Raw genomic sequence first — 18,934 nt, 5'->3', positions numbered from 1 at the left:
AGGAGGGGGGCTGTGCTGGCAGAGGAGCAGCCCTCACGGGGCAGTAGAGAAGGGAAGGTTGTCACACCATACCGACCACCTTGACCACCTTACCGTGGCTTTTTCAGCAGCCAGGTCTCACTCAGCAGAGATAAGGAGGCAATGTGTTGTATTTACCCATCTCACCTGGGGAGGGTGGCTGAAGGCAGGTGCTTTCAGATCCTGTTCCTCATTGGATGCCTGGGCTGGATGCAGCGGTGCATGGGTGAGGAAGCTGGATATCGCTGCTCCATGATGTGGCTGGAGATCAGAAGGGGATTTCACCCCTTGTCCAGCACCCCTTGTGACCATGCTGGCTGGAGCTGAGGGGCCCATCACTTCCCCATGGGCAGTTTGTTTCACATCAGCCATTTATTGCTCTGTTCTGCCTTCTTGCAAAATACAACAGCTCAACCTATCCCCTCCAGGTGCTTCTCCCAGGCTTGGGAAAATGCCACTGTGTTCGAGGCATGCTTTTTTGCCCCTGTTCCCCCGCCTTGTCCTCTCAGGTGGACACCCAGCAAGGCTGGCCGATGGCTTGCTTCCTTGCTTGGCAGCACAATTACCCATCTATCAAAATAACTGAGTCACTCCAAAGCACTGGGAGCCAGGCAGTGCCAGCCACACAGCGCTGTGCCAGCAATGCACACTGTCATGGGGATGCACAGGTTCACCTCCACCAACTGCCCTACCAGTGGCCTTGGCCATGGAGGGGTCAGTCCTGCCCTCCCCTCCACGTGTCACTGGCCATGCAGTCCCACCCCTGGGCTGGGGAGAAATCCCCTTCTGGTGCAGAGAGTTTGGCCCGATCGGGAGAGAAAGGAGCAGGGAGGCTTGGGCAGGGATGGGGGAAAAGCAACACTTAGGATCTCAGACTGCACATAGGATCATTTTGGTTGGAAGAGACCCTCAGGATCATCAAGTCCAACCGTAACCTATATCTAGCACTAAACCCCTAAGAACCTTGTCTGTGCACCTTTTAAACCGCTCCAGGGATGGTGACTCCACCAGTTCCCTGGGCAGCCTGTTCCACTGCTTCGCAGCCCTTTCTGTGAACAATTTTTTCCTAATCTCCAATTTGAACTCTCCCTGGCGTAACTTGAGGCCATTTCCTCTTGTCCTGTCACTTGCTACTTGGAAGAAGAGACCGACATCCTCCGTGCTACAACCTCCTTTCAGGTAGTTGTAGACAGATAGGCACAAAACCCTCTTCCTCTCTCTCTTTCACAAGTTTGTGTTCGTTTTCCTGCCATTAAGCTGAAAACTCAACCAACGCCACCAGTAAGTACAAGCACAGAGCCTTTGTATCTCTGAATTCACATGGTGGTCTTACTATGCTCTTCATCACAGTACCTGGGTACCTCATAAGCCAGACTGTAGCTTGTCCTTAAAATGCTCTGACAAAGGGAGTTTTATCTTACAGCAGACAGGGATGCTCGGAATGTCCATCTCACCCAGCACAATACTACGAGAGAAGTATCTGAGGAGTCACTAAAGAGACTGATGGAGCTGGTGTGCTCTTGGCTTGGGTCCCTGAAGGGACTCAAGGGGACAAAGGACATGACCATGGCCCCACGCCTGGTCTACTCAGCCATCTGGGAGCTAGTTCAGGAGTCTGTGAAAGGCAACACAGTACCTAGTGTAGACATAGCAGATACTCCAACAGTTGTGCCTGAGAAGTCTGATTTGGGAGTTAAAATGAAGCTTATTGCATCCCACCTATTCGTCACCTACCAGGCTGTTCTTCCCACACAGCAACTTAACTCATATTGAGAGGTTGCTTTCAGCTAGTGCTGCATTTAGGCACAGCTATTGCTTCTTTCTTCACTGGCATGACCTAGAAACCACCTTTATGTTGGGCGCACACACAAGGAACAGTATGGATGTTGCTGGTAACTGCGCTGGGATGTAGCAGGCAGACGGGTGGATGGAGGATGGCATAATGTTCAGGGGAATGCCAGGGAAGAATTTCAAACTTGGATCAGCTGTGTCAGTATTAGGACAGTGCTGGGCTTAGGGACATCTTTAGAGAGAGGCTGAGAGTCTTAAGAATCTCTTTGGGAGTTAAGTACAAATAAGGTGTTCTTTTCAACACAAGCTGTGTTTGTATTTACAGGACAGGGCAGTCAATTAGAACAGCAGGGCTCTCAGGTCCCCACCACCCACTTTCTGCACAGCATCATCATTTCATCTCCATTTAACAACAGGTTCATATCTGGGGTAACTCTGACTCAGCTGTTCAGCAGACTCGCTGGGGCAATCAAGCCTGCAGAGAGCTTTATTTTCACTGAGACTCACAGCACAGATATTTGTAAACCAAATCCTTACGAGCAGTCACCAGGGAACACTGTTGGGATCTCTCACCTGTGTCAGTGTTGCTGTAACCATCGCAGCTCTGGGATCTGGGGCTCTTACAGGCTGTGGGTTCACAGGCTATGTCTACCTGGAGCCTTTGTGCCCTGTTTTCCTACCAGTGATAGACAGGACAAGAAGGAAGGCGCTGTCCTTTATATACGGTGAACAGTTTCTCTGAGCTTGGCTTTCACACTCTTACAAAGCCTATTTTGAAAGTGTGTGTTACTTTTTATCTTTCCTTCCAAGTGCATAAATCTTTATCCCTAAATGACAAGCACTACTGAATGGGAAACTATTTTGTGCTGTCATTTACTTCTCATTTGGTCCTGTCACATCCTATCTTTTGGCACTATGTATTTTCTTAGTGTTATGAGCGTACATCTGTGTTGTGTGTGTGAGAGTGGGTGTCTGAAATGTGTTTGCAAAGGTCCTTGATAAAAAGCTTTAACAACTAAAGTTATCAGAGAGGCACGAGTGAGCTGGTCAGGGTAGATCTCAACACTGGCAGGCAGCAGGTCAACTGCCTGCAGAGACATTAAGCACTGAAGAGGTCAAAATTGCCAGGTTTTTAGTATTTACTTAGGTGGGAAACTACTGCTCATTTTGAGGTGCTTGCAGATTTAGCTGAAACACCAGAGGGAACATAAAACAACAGCAGTGGAGCCCCTTCAAGGAGAGCATTTCCCTCCAGCAGCACAGTGCAGTTACATCCAAGTTCTCCTCATTAATCACTCTCTTTCGTTCTTGTTTTCCAGCCAAAGCTTTTGGCCAAGGAGTTGCTTGATTTGGTGGCATCTCATTTCAACCTGAAGGAGAAGGAGTACTTCGGAATTGCGTTCACAGATGAAACGTAAGTGCGAGGAATTAAAGACCTAAGAGGCAACTCTTAGATCACAGGAAATCTCGTTGGAGTTTTGTCATGAGCAAAATGGCCAGTGGAGAAGACCTGAGAACCCCAAAGTCCTAGACCAAGGTCTAGGGAGGCAGGGACCTCACATCGGAGTCTGTCCTGTACTGTCTCTCCTTCCAAGGGTTGGAGGCCTCTCCTGGCAAGTTAAGCATGGCCAGAGGTGTACAGAGGCAGTAACAATCTCTTCCTAATCCTATGTTGAAAGAGTTTGTGTGATTTGGCATTGGTAAAAGGTTAATGTAAGCTCTCATGGACTTAAGATCCACTCGCTAGTTCAAAATTATGACCAGATTGGCGGAACTGTTCAATTGAAGCTTTAATCAGTTTATTCACTCAAGCAGGCTTAAAAGTAATGCTGAATTATTTCAAGAATAAAAACAACTCACAAAATTATTATTTCTGATATTTTATATTCCAGAGTAGAGTTTCTTGAAAAATTGAAAGAAGAAAGTGTAGGAAAGGAAGGGATTGTCAAATTTCACGTGAACGAAAAGCATTTTAAAATATAAAATGTTCATTGTGGAAAGGATTTGAGCTCACCAGGAATCACACAACACTCTTACACTAAACCAAAGGATGGGACCCTGACACTGCAGTCATCTCAGGCACTGTTGGTTGTTCGCCTTGAACTCCAGCTCCCAAAGTCTTGATATTACCACATAGTTTAAGGTTTTGTCCCAAGACAGCCCATTTCTACCCTCTGTTTAAAAGGCAAGTATAAAATCAGAGCTGGAGAAACATTAAAGGTCTGCCAAATGCTATGATTAGTCTTAGACTGGGACCTCTCAATGCTACTGCACACTCTCTGCCACTATTTTCCAGCTGCCTGGTTTCTCTCTGTGGTTAGACTGTTCTTGACACATGGACTATATCTCGTATGTGTGCCCACCATACTCCACCTTGCTTTACAATAGGTTTTTCTGTATATTAATCAGGGAGAGGCATCTCACACCTATATTCTGACAAAAAGCAAGGTTTTCAAGCCAATGCTGTGTTCCCAGAACAGCTGAGTCAGCAGTACTGCTGTCATGAGCCAGCTCCACTCTCCTGCTGGGAAATGTAAATTATCCGCTGGAATAATGATTCAGGATGGGGTAATCAGAGGTGGCTGGATAATTGCACAAACATATCCACACTCAGCTCAGCAGTAATCTCCCCTCTAGAGGCAGTTCCTTTGGCAAGCGCCTGCCTTGGGCAGCCCGAAGCCATCTCAGGACACAGGTCCCAGGATGGAGGGTTGCTTAGCATCAGACGCATGCCAAAGCAAGTCCTGAATCAGAGGAGAGCCCAAAATCCACCACATCTCACTGACACAAGCAGCTCAGCCCTGTAGATCTCCAACCCCACCCAAATTAATGAGACTAGTCCTCAAAGAAGGAACAGCAGGAGGTACTGGCAACTTGTAAAGCAGGGGGAGGAAATTACTCTTCACCAGGGTGTTATTTCTTACTGGGAAGAGCAAGTTACTCACGGAGTGCTGCCTGAGGGGTGCAGGAGAGCCATGCAGAGAAGCCAAAGCAGACTAGGAGATGAAAATGTTCCCTCAACAGTCCTAAGAGCACAGGTTAAAAACAAGAAACACATGTCAGACTACAAACAGAGAGCAGCTGAGCAAGTCCCAGCTCTCGGCCCAGCTGAGCAGGCACAGGGCTCCCCTGGGAGCGCTCAGGAATCTAATGAGGAGGTGTCAGCAATTAGAGAGAGCCCAGCCTCCCCTGGGGCTTCCAGGTTTAACATAGAGTGAAGTGCTCGAAGATCTGGGTTAGTGAGGGGAGGAAGTGCGAGAGGCTGATGGAGGCCTTCCAGGCAGCGCTCAAAGATGCACAGTGAACGCAGGCAGATTCGCACTGTCTAGACAAGATTTCAAAGGGTGAGGTGATGCTTCTGCTCACTTGGTCACCTCCTTGACCTGTAGTCAAGATGGAGCAGAATACATTTTAGCAGGAGCTTAGCCAACCCAGATGGAAGATTTTGGAAATTTTCATTAAATCTAGTCAACCCAGCAGCATGCGAGTCCAAGCTGGTATGAAGTTTGGTCTGCAGCTCTTTTGCTGTCCCATAGTGAGCCTGGCCCTTACACTGAGGCTTCTTAAATGATGTGAAAATAATCTTGACCAAAAAAATGTGCATACATACACATATATATCTATATATATATATATAATATATGAGGTTCTGAGCAACCTCATGTCCCTGAAGATGTCCCTGCTTATTGTAGGGGTGTTGGACTGGATGAGCTTTGAAGGCCCCTTCCAACTCAAACTATTCTGTGATTCCTCCTCAGTTGTAAGAAGCTCTGAAAAAAAGTTGGCACAAACAATTATTGTTTTAGTTGACTAACACAGACAAGAAATATATATCTGAGGAGCTGGACTGGGTCTTGAAAAAAGATGTCCCCTGTCACCTTCATAAAATAAACTGGGCTCTCTCTAATACAGATCTTAACCTGCAATATGAAATGGCAGTATTTAAAAAAAAATCCTTTCTTGAAAAAGTAGGAAAAACAGTCTCTTAATGTGTGTTTGCAGAGCACCTAACACAGCCCTACAGCTGATATAGACCAGGCACACAAAAAGAAAACCTTTAATTCTATGACACGAGCCCTCAGGGATTTCCTTCTCTTCACTGGGTTTCCATTTGCCTTACTTGAAAGGAACTCATAACCAGCTAGAACAGAACAAGCTTGGTTCATAAATGTAGTCTGGGGTTGGCTAAATTGCAAGTTTAGAAAGAAGAAAAGCCGCTAAAGTATTAAATCAATTCTTCTATTTAAGAGTAAAGGCTCTATGAGAGTAATTTATTTAGAAATGATTTGAACTGGGGATTTCCATTCATTAGTTGTGCTCTATCATGACAACCTGAGAAGAAAATCAATAGGAACAACCTTTGCGTTGGTGACTTAATAGTTTCTTGTGATAATATAGGGTCATTACTGCATTCAGCGTGACTAAAATTAGATTGTCAGACTATTATGGAAGAGAGAATAACGCCTCCTATTTTAATGATCATAGAAACGCTTTATGGCGTGAGCCATTAACTGTGGGAGAGCAGAGGTCAAAAGGGTGTCATGTACGGCATGTGGGGCCAAGCTTCCCGTGAAGCCAGAAGAGCGATACGCTGGTTGATTAACAGTGAAAAGCAATGGAGAAAGGTCTTGCTTTTCTTGGTTCAGCTATATATGAAATCTCCACTAACCACCCTTCCCCTGGCATCAGCCCTTTCAGAGTTGACTAGGAGCAAGCGGTCAGGATTACCCTTCTGTTCGCCGCAGAAGACCCATCTGGGCCATGAGCAGGTTTTCCACGTCCTTTACTTGTCCTTAGACATGAGCCACCTGCTCCATGAAGAACTACCAACTTCTGCATCCCACAGCTCCCCAGCTAAAAGTTGGCCGAAACCCTTTTGCTCCCTTGGCAGAGCAGAACCTGCAGAACAGCTTCTTCAGCTAATATAGAGAATAAAAACTGCAAGGGATTGAGTTATTTGTGTTACACTTGTTCTAGAGACCGCACTAACGTGGTAAGGTGATGACAGAGGGTGCCCTTGCATAGCCCAGGATCCTATGGCCAAGGGGATGGCAAGGGAAGAGTAGGGTACCACTTTTCCCTGGAACAGTGTCTTATCTCTGGGAACTGGGGGGAAACCTGTTCCCACCCTGCAGCCATGTGGCAGAGCCAAAATGAGGGACCAGGTGCCCCACGTTCTGGTTGAATAGCCAGTCCAATGGAAGCTGCAACCCTCCAATTCCTTTGTCGCCAAGTCCAGGGTTTTGCAAAATCTGTAAAGTTAAACTCACATAGCTCCTTGAGCTTTGCAACCCCTTCAAAAGTATTTCTGCTGAAGGACTAAGACCTTAAGTGAGAAAATCTGTGAGCTTAAAGGGGTTTTTTGTTTCTGTTGTGATTGACAGAAATGTAAAATAGTTTATATGGTTTCTATTATGTGAACTGATCTCTCTCAATGTCCATTAAATTCAACATGAGTTTGACACTAAAGGGACGTGAGTTGGTTTATTGTTCCAAATAGCTTTATAACACAAATCAATGTGGATCCACTTTTTAGAAAACTGGACACTAACCAGTAAAACTGTATAAACAGAACCACCTGGAGGCAAAGTATCCATTGACGTACCATTCTTTACTGAAAGCCCCATTAAAAGAAAACAAAACTGCTGCCTGCAATCAACAAAATGAACCCAGGGCACCAAAATCCATACTCAGTCTGTAACCTAAATGGACCCAGTTTGTTTTTCTAAAAGCGATTATGTATTTGTTATTGGCAGACCAGTTTAACTGCCAACCCAAGTACAACTAACAGAGAAAAATTATCTGGCTTCCAATATTTAATCTCCCTATAGGTCACTCAAAAACTGTTTGCACGATCATTTGTTAATACACTGATATAAACACTCGAACGAATCAATGGCAATAATGAAACAAAAGGTACTTTGTGTCTTTAAATTGAACCGTGAAGGAAATTCAGCTAGACATAGGCACGTATGAATGGGATCCCAGTGCAAGCTGCCTAAATCAGTCCATGTAAACTGTCAGGATTACGACATGCCTGGGGTTATATGCCCATATTTTTCCCTGTCTTACATGGGATTGTGCTCCATGAATAGTTCTGAAGACAGCAAGACAGCTTCCAGAGCCAAGCGGTTTGCGGTGTAACGGCACTGGAGTTTGGCTCCCTGATAAACCACATTCGCAGGCGGATGCCGGTGACTCTACACTGCTGCTGTTCTCAACATGCCACACATACACGCTTGAAAACAAGGAGTTAGGTGACAATCTGCAGGGCAGAAGCCCTCAGCGATGAAAGATTGTAAGTGGTAATTGAGTACAGTGAGCAGTTAACTCCTGGCAGTGATTTAAGTGACCTTCCTCCTCTCAAGGAGCTTTGGATTTAAGCTCCATGCAGATGAGAGTAATGAAACTCTTCAACCCAAAAATTCAGTGGCAATTAAATGTGTTATTCAGTACTCACACCCGCGTACATGTACGATATAAATGTGTCATTTGGTATGCATGCGTATATGCATGTTTTTTCTTTGCACCGATTATATCAACCAGTTTCTCAAGTTAAAATGCAGTGCGAATGAAAAGATCAAGTCTTTTCAGAATAAGAAATACCTTGAAGTGAATTATTGTTCTGTGCACCACGGCTCCTCAACCCTTCGTTGTACACTTTAGGCAAACCCAGACATTTCTGTTGAATAAACAGAAGTAGACAGTAAGCCCATTGTCAACAAGTCAGTCTCGGTGGGAACCAGTGTGTAATGCCATCAGCTGCTGGTGGCTGCTACTTTGGTGACACAAATGCAGCTGGACAGGTTCAGGATAGGATGTCTAGTTTACTGTGGCTTTTTCTTGCTCTGGCAGTGTTTCTACCTTGGTCCACATGGATAAATGCTCACCTTGTACTTCGACCAGGAACGGGCAAGCGTGTCTAGTTTCAATACTCATGTGTACTGTGGCCTTCACAGTTAATTTCAGCCTGAATCCTTTTGAAAGAAATCTTCAGAACAAAAATAAATAGGAAAAAGGACAGACTTCAAGAAGGGGGATGCAGTGGGAAATGTGGCCACTTCTAATTTTTGGGTGTCCAGGCTGAGAATCTTCCAACAAGGCTTCTTGTCTGACACCCTGGAGCACCTGTCTTCTAAAAACCGAGCCTAGTTAAAGCACACATCGGTGCTGAGCAGCCGGGCATGATGCAGGGATCCCACACTAGTGCTGGGCAACTGCATCCCAGCAGCAGAAATGACGGAGGGAGACCCGATCCTGCTGCACATTCAGCTGGCTGAGAGAAAGACCAGTTAGTCCCCATCCCCAGCCCTGCTAACACGGCCAGCCTCACCCCAGTCCTGCCCAGTATCCAGCACTGATCCAGCCTGGGTAGATTGGCTCTCAGCACATGTACAGTGATGGAGACACATGAAATGACTAGTTGGGCTTGAAAATCTGCATTATGTCACGTCTTTCTAGTAGCCATGCTGCTAGTAAATCTGTGCCCTTAAAACACAGTTCAGGCTGCCCTTTACCTAGAGAAAAAACTTATTTAAGAACTTTATCTAAATAAAAAAAAAACCAAACCTGGCTAAGACTTAAAATATCTTGGAGAGAAACACACAGAGGTTTAGAGCAGGGGATAAAAAAAGGTTTTGATCTTTCTTGTACATCAAAAGATGTCTAGGATGAGTTTTAAAAGTCCCCAATTCCACGTCTCACTTGTAGGTAGATGAGAGACTTGATATTCTTGCAAAATATATGCAAAGGCTGCTTAAACTGAACGCCTGACGTCTATATGGCAAAATGTGAGATGAGATTTATAAACGTCTGATCCTGAACCCACTGGAACAATTAGTGGAGCTCAAAAGTAATTTTGAATCCCTTAGTCAGTTTAAAAGACATATAGATGAGGCTCTTAAGGACACGGGTGAGTGCTAGATTTAGGTTATGGTTGGACTCAATGATCTTAAGCGTCCCTTCCAAACAAAATGATTCTATGATTCTATGTGTGATGTCCCAGCTGGTCTTCAGCACAGCCCAGAGCTCCCTGGGCCTGAAGTTCCCTGAGCTGCCCATCTTCTTCATCTATAGCATCTTCTGCATGTTCTGCATCTACATAAACCAGGGCAGCTGTATGGAAATTCAAATTGAACCCAGGTGACTCAATGCCTCCTGAAACTGCTACCTTACCCTTGATTTATTTTTCTGGAAAAGATGGAGTGGGGAGCTACAAATTTGGTTAAAGAGCTAAATAGATGTTGTTGCTTGCTTTTGCTTTCTAAAGGGGCTTCTCAGTTGCCCAAAGCACACGTGCTGCTAAGAAGTAACAGCAGACCCCTGTGAAAGCTGAGTGTGTTTGCTGACAGGGTACATTGCTAAGGCTTGTGGCAACCCTAGAAGTTAATTTAACACTTTTTATAAACCAAGCCTTTTTTTTTTCCTTTTTTCCTTTTTTTTCCTTTTTTCATTTTTGGTGGAATGAAGAATTATTGTAGAGATGGCAAATAAGCACTGGAATGGTGCTCAGGGCATCTGAGTTCCATTTCCTGCTTTATTTGCTGCAAGATTCTCCCCAAAATCACTTCAATTCTCTCTCCCCTTGCTTGTCTAGACAGCAGAGCGCTGAAGGCAAGGGTCGCCTCTCCCTCTGCGTGAAATCTGCTCTGACTGAAATCAATAGCAAAACGCTCACAGGACGTAGCCCAAGCATCACTGAAGGCAACGGCAAAACTCCTGCCAACTTCAGTGGGGCCTGAATTTTACCATATATATTTCCACAGTGCCTAATTTAATGGGGCCTTTTTCTCAGCTGGGGAGTGAGATGCCCCTGTAACACAAATAATGGTAATTATGAAATAGCTCTCACATGCACACAGCACTCCACAATGTGGGGAACGTGACAAAGACCAGAGCTCTTGCTCAGGAAAGCTTCCAGCAGCAAGGCACGAATGGATAAATTATAGGAGAAAATAGTAGCGACAGGTACCACCCAGGCAAAAGAAAAGGCAGCGTGTGGTAATTGGAGCTGGAACGCTTCATGGAACAGCTGTATTTCAGGAGCTCTCTGAAGGAGGAAAAACCATGGCTAGGAAAACCTAGAGAGGCTATTGCAGGCATGTGGGTGGTAAATAAACTGTCTGAGGCTGTGTAGTCAGGTTTAGCCTTGAGTGAAATATTGCAGGCATTGTGGAAACTCTTAGCAATAAGAATTTCTAATGAAAATATTGACAGAACTTTTAATGATACTATTGCTCCTGGGGGTTGTAATAAAAAGGTGAAGCTCGTAACATTTTGGGCTGTCCTGCCAGCTTTCACCCTGACAGACTGAACTTTAGCTGTTCAATTCCCAGACTGAAACGTTGCCAGGATGATGTCGCCTCCACTTCTCAAACATTTACTGTGTGGTTTTTTTCAAACATCATGCAATAGCCAAGGGCAAACAGCACGGCTTTACTGCACCTTTGTAACACCTCAGACCTCATTGCAACGCGTAGTGAGAAACTTCTTTGGTGCTGGGCTCGAAACTGTCTCTTCTCTTTGCAGGGGACACTTGAACTGGCTTCAGCTGGACCGCCGGGTGCTGGAACATGACTTCCCCAAAAAGTCAGGACCGGTTGTTTTGTACTTCTGTGTCAGGTAAGTGATGGGAAGCCCTTCCCATGGGATACAGCTGTGAATGACCCGTTTCCCAGAGGCCAAGAAACAAGGCTGTCAGGTTCTCACGTTGTAGAAATGCCTGTGAACAAACAAACACTTTTATAGAGGGTTTTTTTGAGCTCTTCAGCTTTGAAACTCCTCTTACACAAGTGTAAATGAGTAGTAGCCACACTAACACCCATCACTGCCCAGAGAGAAACTTGTATGAGGGCAAGATCAAACGTTATGTCTTTACATTTTTATTTGTGTGGTTTGAACTCCTAGAAGTCCAAGCTGGGTAGGACTGCAAAACAAATAAGTCTTTCTGTCAGGATACTCAACCTGAGCCAGTCACCTGGAGAGAAAACACTCGCCAGCGAGTCACCATTTCCTCTGGGTTATGCCCAGGGTGTGCATTATGTCAGGGACCAAATTAATCCTGGTATAGCTCTGTTGTATTTGCCTTCTGGACTGAACCACGTCATGGTATAATGAATTACCCACCAACAGCAAATGGTGGCATTTTATGTCAACCGGTTGGCTTCTGCATGGGCATAAAATATATTCATAGACTGGAAGGTTTTAATGGAGATTATCGTAGTTCGGGAGCATTTCCCTTCATGTGGGAATTTTGCAAGGAACTGTTAGTATTCGGAAGCCAATAGAAGCTGCCGGTGCTCCTGTGTGCACAGTGTCTTTGCCTCCAAGGGAGATAATTTCTGAGAAGACATATTTGCTCTTGCAGCTTTAAAACACCCAGAGAGAAGCTGGAGACTGGGATGGCATATGTACAAAATTAAGTTGGGGGTTTTGACTTACTTTTAATGGATAGCTGATGTCTAGAACTAGCCAGTGCAGTGTTAGTCTGTCTTTTTCTGTTAGCCTTTCCACTCCAGTGTTATATTACATCTGAAATCACTCTCATTCATTTCATAGTACCCACAAAAAATGTAGACCTACTTTTGAGTTTCTTCCCCTGAGCGAAGCTTTTTTCCCCTGCATAGTGATAGGTGTTCATTTAACTTCAATTACAAGGGAGACTTCTCAAGGGAAGAGAGTCTTTGTTCTGTTACGTCCCCATATTTAGTGGTGGATTTATCTTAGGACAAACCAAGGCTGTGCAAACCCCCATGACTCCAGAACTGTCCTGCTGTCTCCCAAGAGAAGAGCTGAGTCTACATTTTGGGTGCTCCAAACCATAAGGGTAGATCTAAACATTTCCAGTGTATATGATCCAGACCCACTTGTGCTTAGAACTACACAAAACTGTTGGTGCTCTTCTGCAAAACTAATAGACTTCTAGGCAAATTAAAACCAAACAAACCAACAAAAATTAAGAACACATTAAGAAGATGGCAGCTCTGTTATCAAGCATCTTGCCTAGGGGCCAAATTGAGAAGTCTGCACTAGGACAGGGATCGCACATAAAGCAGGGAAAGCTCTGACTCAGCAAGAACTAAGTGCAGATTTTAGGAGCAGAACTGCTAAATGTGTGAAACCCGGTGCTGCTGAGCCGTTCTCATGTTCATTTCAAAGACCACTCAATGAGCATAAATATTGCCATCTGTATTGTTTTATGAGAGTTGGCAGTACAGTGGAGACAAGGCATTCTAGCAGGATCTTAGCCAAGAGACATCTTAGGACTATGGATCCGTACAACAGTTAGTAAGTGAGTAACCTCTCCTGTTCTGGAATTGCAACTCGTAGGGGAAATCCATAGCAGAAAAGTCAGCATTCAGCATCCGAAAAGTGTGTGAAAACAAAACTGACTATGGGCTTATACTCGTTTGTGGTAGTAATGAGTGGGTTGTCACAGCGAGTTACAATTTGAATTGGACTGGAAGACCAGATGTCTCGAGAGTTAGGAAACGGCATTAACTTACCGGGCCTTTTCTACTATGTATTTCCCCTGTGGATGTCAGACTCTGGCAAGAAGTTTCCCAGCACACAGAGTTCCCATGTCCATCCTCAAATCTAATGGGAGCAGAAGGCAATTGGAGAAGAGATGGATGCCAGCCAGCTGGCTGAAGTTGGGAAGGCCCCAGGTATCTGTTACCCAGCGGTTTCAGTTCTGGTTTGGGAACTAAAGCAAGGGCTGAAGAAAAGGTTGTGAAGAGACCCATCCATAGACAGGATTGTATTTCAATAATCTCAAGGTGCACAACAGCTTGCAGAGCCATCCATATCCATATCTTTAAACAGAATGCTTCCTGTCCCCTGATATCAGGAGGTGGAAAGTAAAGATAACTAATGCTGTACCATAGATAGTTACAAATGTACTAATTTTTAAGGGAACAGGTGGCCATGGCACAGACTGTATAATTGGTAAAGGTTTGCTTGTGTTTGCAGATATGTTTCTTGCATTATTCCAAGCTGAAAAAGCTTAGGTTGGTGCTGGGGGTCCTAATTGGGGGGATAGTAATACAAGTAACTGGATGTGCCAGATGTTTGTTTACAGATAAATCTATTTACTGTATCAGGATTTAGTCATCATGTGGGTTTTTCCCTCTAGTCAAAGTAAATGTGCAGTTCAACCACGCTGGATAACAACTGGAGACATGAAGCTTCAGGCAAGAACACTAAATGGTAGTTTGTGAAGAGGAGAAGCTACAGAGGAACCATTTTCACCTTTTATGTGACCATCAAATTGTTTTTACCTTTAACATGCCTGCAGCAATGCTGATGGGCAGCATGCCCACCAAAGATGCCATAATTTGTAGACTGCTTTGAAAGTACATTTAAAGGGAAGCATGCCTTTTTAAGCAAAGGCTTCTTGGAAGAACCGTGCTGAAAATAGAAGCTTTCACAAGTTCTGCAGTGTGAAATTCTCCTCCCTTGTTTAAATCTCTGCAGCACTGTTGTAGCTTTGTCTTTTGACACACATTTCCTTGACGTTTGACATTGTTGAACTTTGATGTCCAGTCTCTTTACTCTCTTTCATAACCAAAGATGAAAAATTTCACAACACTGTGTCAAAGAAGGATGTTCTTAGGCATTAGTTCAGAAGAAATTGCTTCTGCCCTTGTACACTTGCACAGCAAACTGAAGCCTCTCTGTGTTCAGGCTGTCATCTAGAGCTTCTCTGGAAGCTCATCACTAGGAACCTAGGAAGCAGTCAGAACTGCTCAGGCAGCTGTGAGCCGCTCCATGACTATCCTTGTGCAATATTATTTTTATGAGACTCTGCTAATATCCATTTAAATAGCTTCAAAGCCATACGTGAAAGCAAGGGAGAGTGCCATGGTTGTTGGTGAAACTTATTCCCTGCCTCAGAGGGTTTACAGTGCAGATCACAGAATCACAAGATGGTTGGGGTTGGAAGGACCTCTGGAGATCATCCAGTCCCACCTATCTGCTAAAGCAGGTTCACCAGAGCAGATCACACAGCAATGTGTCCAGGTGGGTGTGGATGTCTCCAGAGAAGGAGACTCCACAACCTCTCTGGGCAGCCTGGTCCAGGGCTCTGGCACCTCAAAGTAAAGAAGTTTCTTCTCATGTTCAGATGGAACCTTCTGTGCTTCAGCATTTGCCTGTTGTCCCTCATCCTATTGTTGAGCATCACTGAAAAGAGTCTGTTCCAATCCTCTTGACACCCACCCTTGAGATATTTATGAACATTGATGAGATCCCCTCTCAGCTTCTCTTCTCCAGCTGAACAGCCCCAGTCTCTTCCCATAATAAAGATGCTCCAGACCCCTTATCATCTTTGTAGCTCTCTGCTGGACTGCCTCCAGTAATTCCTTGTCCATCTTAAAGTGGGGAGGCCAACAAACTGAGGAGCCAGACAAACCAAGCCAGCTAAAGTCTAGGTGAAGTGAAGGATGGGGATGAAGGAAAGAGGAATTAATTAGCTGATTTTGCAGAAGTGTTTTTAGACTAGAACGGTGAAGCTGTACCTCACAACATGAGCTGTATGGCAAAGGGCAGGAACGTGAACAAAGTGTGGAGAACCCAGGAGCAGCAAGGAGGTCAGAGGAAAACAGAGCTGGCAGAGCTTCCAGTAAAGGTTGTTATAGTTTTGGCAGGGAAGGAAGGTTTTCGCTTTGACTCACCCAGGCAGGGGAAGGAAGGTAAAGCGACTCCTTTTGTGTAAATCTTTGAGATGAGAACAGACCAGAGCATAGATGTGCTGTTCGTTCATGGAAAGTAAAGCTGGCCAGTCTTTCCAGCGAATTCTCACTCCCAAACAACGGCCTTGTGGGATTAGCAATGCTTAGCTAGGGAACCACCAGCATGGGTCTGATCTCTTTACCTTCCAGTTGTTTGTCACGCTGTTAATTTATATGAACAAACTCAGCAAATAACATTCACCTCACTGGTGGATCTTTTCCCACGAATGAATATGTGTGTTCTCAGGATAGCTCCACCAGCTAAAGAGTGTCAGCTCACTGCAGAAGTCGTCACGCTAAATCAGAACATTTCTCATGTGGAAATTATTGTCTTTCAGGAAAAAAAAACCCACAAATCCTCAATACTCAAATACACTGTGGGGCAGAGTTTGTATCTATGGCCCGGCAATATTCCCACAAAGGAATGCCTGTGTCCAGCAGCGTCTGGCATGTGTTCATACGCACTGGCTAGGCTGAAGTCAGTACAGGAGCCGTGGGGGTTCAGGACTCTCAATATTGAGGTCAGATGTTTTGAGAGGTTACCACAGTAACCACAGAACAAAGTGGCCTTAAATCAGAGACCAGCACCGAAATGCAGAGTGCAAAGCTCACGCGTGCCATCGCTTTCTTCACCCTGAAGGAATGTAGCTGTATGTGCACCAGCAGTGGCCCATGTCTGAAGGCTGGTGGGGCAGATGTCTGAGGTGGGATTCACCACACCAAATCTGAGATGTTTACCTGGCAGATGGTTCAATGTCAGGGCTAATTAGTGCAGCCTCCCTGTGTAACCACTGGAAAGAAATAGGCATTTTTCAGGATCAATTCATCCGACTTATTTTAGATGACTGCTTTGGAATTCAATAAGTTGCAGTTTAATATACTTACGCCTCTCCTCTGACCTGAAACCCCTACTCAGAGGTAGACATCTACGTTGCAGCTACTTCTTTTCACCTGATGAATCCCCTTGTGTGCATCAAGGGCAGCCCATAGATTCAGATTATTATTTCAAATGGGGTCGGCACAGCCAAGGTTGAGGAGGCATTCCTCATCTACAAGGTTTTGCTTGACTGCCTGAGCGGAATCGGACCAGATTTCAGCTGCTAATGAGGCCTTATGCTATTTTAGGTTTTCAGCTGTCCTTTATATCCAGTCTTTAAACATGTGTTCCATTAGAAAAGGATTAATGTTAACAATAAGAGAAGCGGGAGACGGTTTGGAACAGCCAACCCTGGAAGAAAGAGAGACAGTGGTTGGTAATAGGGGTTGTTCATAGGGCTAGCTGGATCTTACAACCTATTGCTGCCTCCCACATTGGCCAGAAGACATGCACAGGGTGCAGATTCATGTCATCCTGCTCCCAACTTGCCCGACTCACTCACGTGGTGATCCCAGCACACCATGGCTGTGTGAGCCATTCATTTCCACTCAGCTTTGCATCTCTCCAAGAAATTAGATTAGGAGCTGGTGATGACAGCAGCTCTCTGCAGCAGGAAGAGCAGAACAGAACCACAGTAAATTAACGAGAGCAATTTATTTGTCTCACTCGTAATGGGATATACCTCCATCCACAGTTTTCCACACCAGAGAGGTGTATGTGGCACTTCACCGCACTGCTCCACGCAAGGAATGAGAAATCGCCAGCTCCTGTCTCTCTCCTCCAAGGAGAGAGAAGGAGCAACCCTCTCTCTGCCCCGTGCTGCAAGACAGGGTTTTATGGGAACAGGGGGGAAAGGTCTGAGGAGATTATCAAATACATGATTTTTGCAGCCAGGGGAGAGGGAAAGAAGTGGCAGAGTTTTCTCCCACCCATGGATATGCTTCATCTCACCTGCTAGCACCCAGGAGAAGATGCTGGGGAGAAAACATATATACACAAATTGCCCTGCTGCTCTGCTCTTCCCTTGCAGACCCCTCTGCAGGGGGAGCTGCAAGGAGGGTGGCGCTGAACCTCACTTTGCCATGGAGCTTGATCCTCCCAGGATTGTTCAGGGAACTTTCTTGAGATGTTTTGACACTTTGGGGTGCTCTGTTCTCATCCTCATGACTAGTTGTCTCTTCTCTCAGCTCCTTCCACACGCAATTTCCACATCAACACCGAGCTGGTAACTTCCCACACCAAGCTCACAGGCAGTTTATGTTACATATAAGAGAGACAAAGAGATGTCTCCTCCTCATATTATATCTCTACAGCCCCATGCACTGCTGGGGTACTGTAAAAACCATAGCAAAAATCAGAATATCAAACCCACATAACCAACCCAGCCCAACTAAGCTTGATTTCAGGCAGTTTTGTGAGCTGCTTTGTCTATGAAGTCCAGCAAAACCATGCTATAACCCACATCTCTTTGTACAGCCTGTGTTTTGCTGGTTGGTTTGCATCAGCTGTGCATACGCTAAGAGGAAAGATCTCAAAAGCCAGCAGCCCTGCAAACCCCCTCCTCCCACCCAGCCACAGCGTATAAATACAGTGACTCAGACCTTGTTTGTGCTGGCAGACAAGGCTCCCTGCAGACAATTTATTGCAGCCTTCTCAGTGTGGCCCCCTGCTCCGTTCACCCGGGGGAAGGTGTAATAAATTGCCTGCGGGGAGGCTTTGCTCCTCAGAGTCTCTTTAGAGATATGAGAAACTTCTGTCCGGTTGGAAGATTTACTCGTGTGAAAACTGACCTTTGCTTGAGGAAGGGAACTAATGGGGCTCTGCTACTTAGCGCACAGCTCTGAGCTAAGCCATCCATTACACACACGTCTTAATGGCAGTCTGGCTCTTGAGTCCCATAACATCATTTCTGTTTGCTGCTTAACTGGGAATATATTTGTATAAGTGAGCTGTGTTTAGAGAAGGAGATAAGTTGTTTTTCCTTTCCGTTCAGCCACCTGAGGGGGAAGAAAAAGCAACATTCTAAAAATTTGTTGATTTAAGGCACATTTTGAATGTGTTGATGCTGGCAGCATTGTCTTGTCTAATTTTGGGAAGCATTTAGACAGCATGATAGGTACTATGCAGAAATGATGGATGCTGTCAGCGTAGGATTTGTACCTAATTTGGATCAAGCAGCAATAGCGATGTCGATGCCTACACACAGACGCTCTGACTGGGTCAAAGTCATGCAGACATTGTTTCCAATTTCATTGGAATTTGTGATTTTACACTTTACACCAGTGGGTGTGATTTGCTGTCATCAGTGAAGCAAGAAGAGAAGTCTGTTATCAGGGGTCCCATCATCGCAGCATTGGACAAAAGGGTAGAGCCAGTGAGTAAGTAAACCCCATACCAGCTTTCACATCCAAATCCTACCTTTGTGTGCCACTGCTGGAGGGATTTCTACTCCTAAAATGGTTCAAGATCCTCAGACAAAAAAGATGGTCCCCAAATCACAGAATCACAGACTGGTTGG

At 45.1% G+C, this 18,934-nt stretch overlaps 1 protein-coding gene across 3 annotated transcripts in view; it reads left to right on the top strand.

Moving 5' to 3' along the window:
* FRMD4A (FERM domain containing 4A) overlaps positions 1-18,934 on the top strand; it is a gene marked incomplete at both ends in the record, with an annotated part of 384,638 nt that overhangs the window by 281,046 nt on the left and 84,658 nt on the right. For all 3 annotated transcript variants that reach the window (XM_080354261.1, XM_080354260.1, XM_080354259.1), the window contains 2 exons: positions 3,129-3,223; positions 11,338-11,430. In XM_080354261.1, coding sequence (XP_080210387.1) covers positions 3,129-3,223; positions 11,338-11,430 — 188 coding nt within the window. The remainder of the gene's footprint in view (positions 1-3,128; positions 3,224-11,337; positions 11,431-18,934) is intronic.

Source organism: Nesoenas mayeri (genome assembly GCF_963082525.1).
Source record: "Nesoenas mayeri genome assembly, chromosome: 1".
Classification (NCBI taxonomy): domain Eukaryota; kingdom Metazoa; phylum Chordata; class Aves; order Columbiformes; family Columbidae; genus Nesoenas; species Nesoenas mayeri.
The sequence above is the reverse complement of the archived record's forward strand: the minus strand, read 5'-3'. Positions and strand labels throughout refer to the sequence as shown.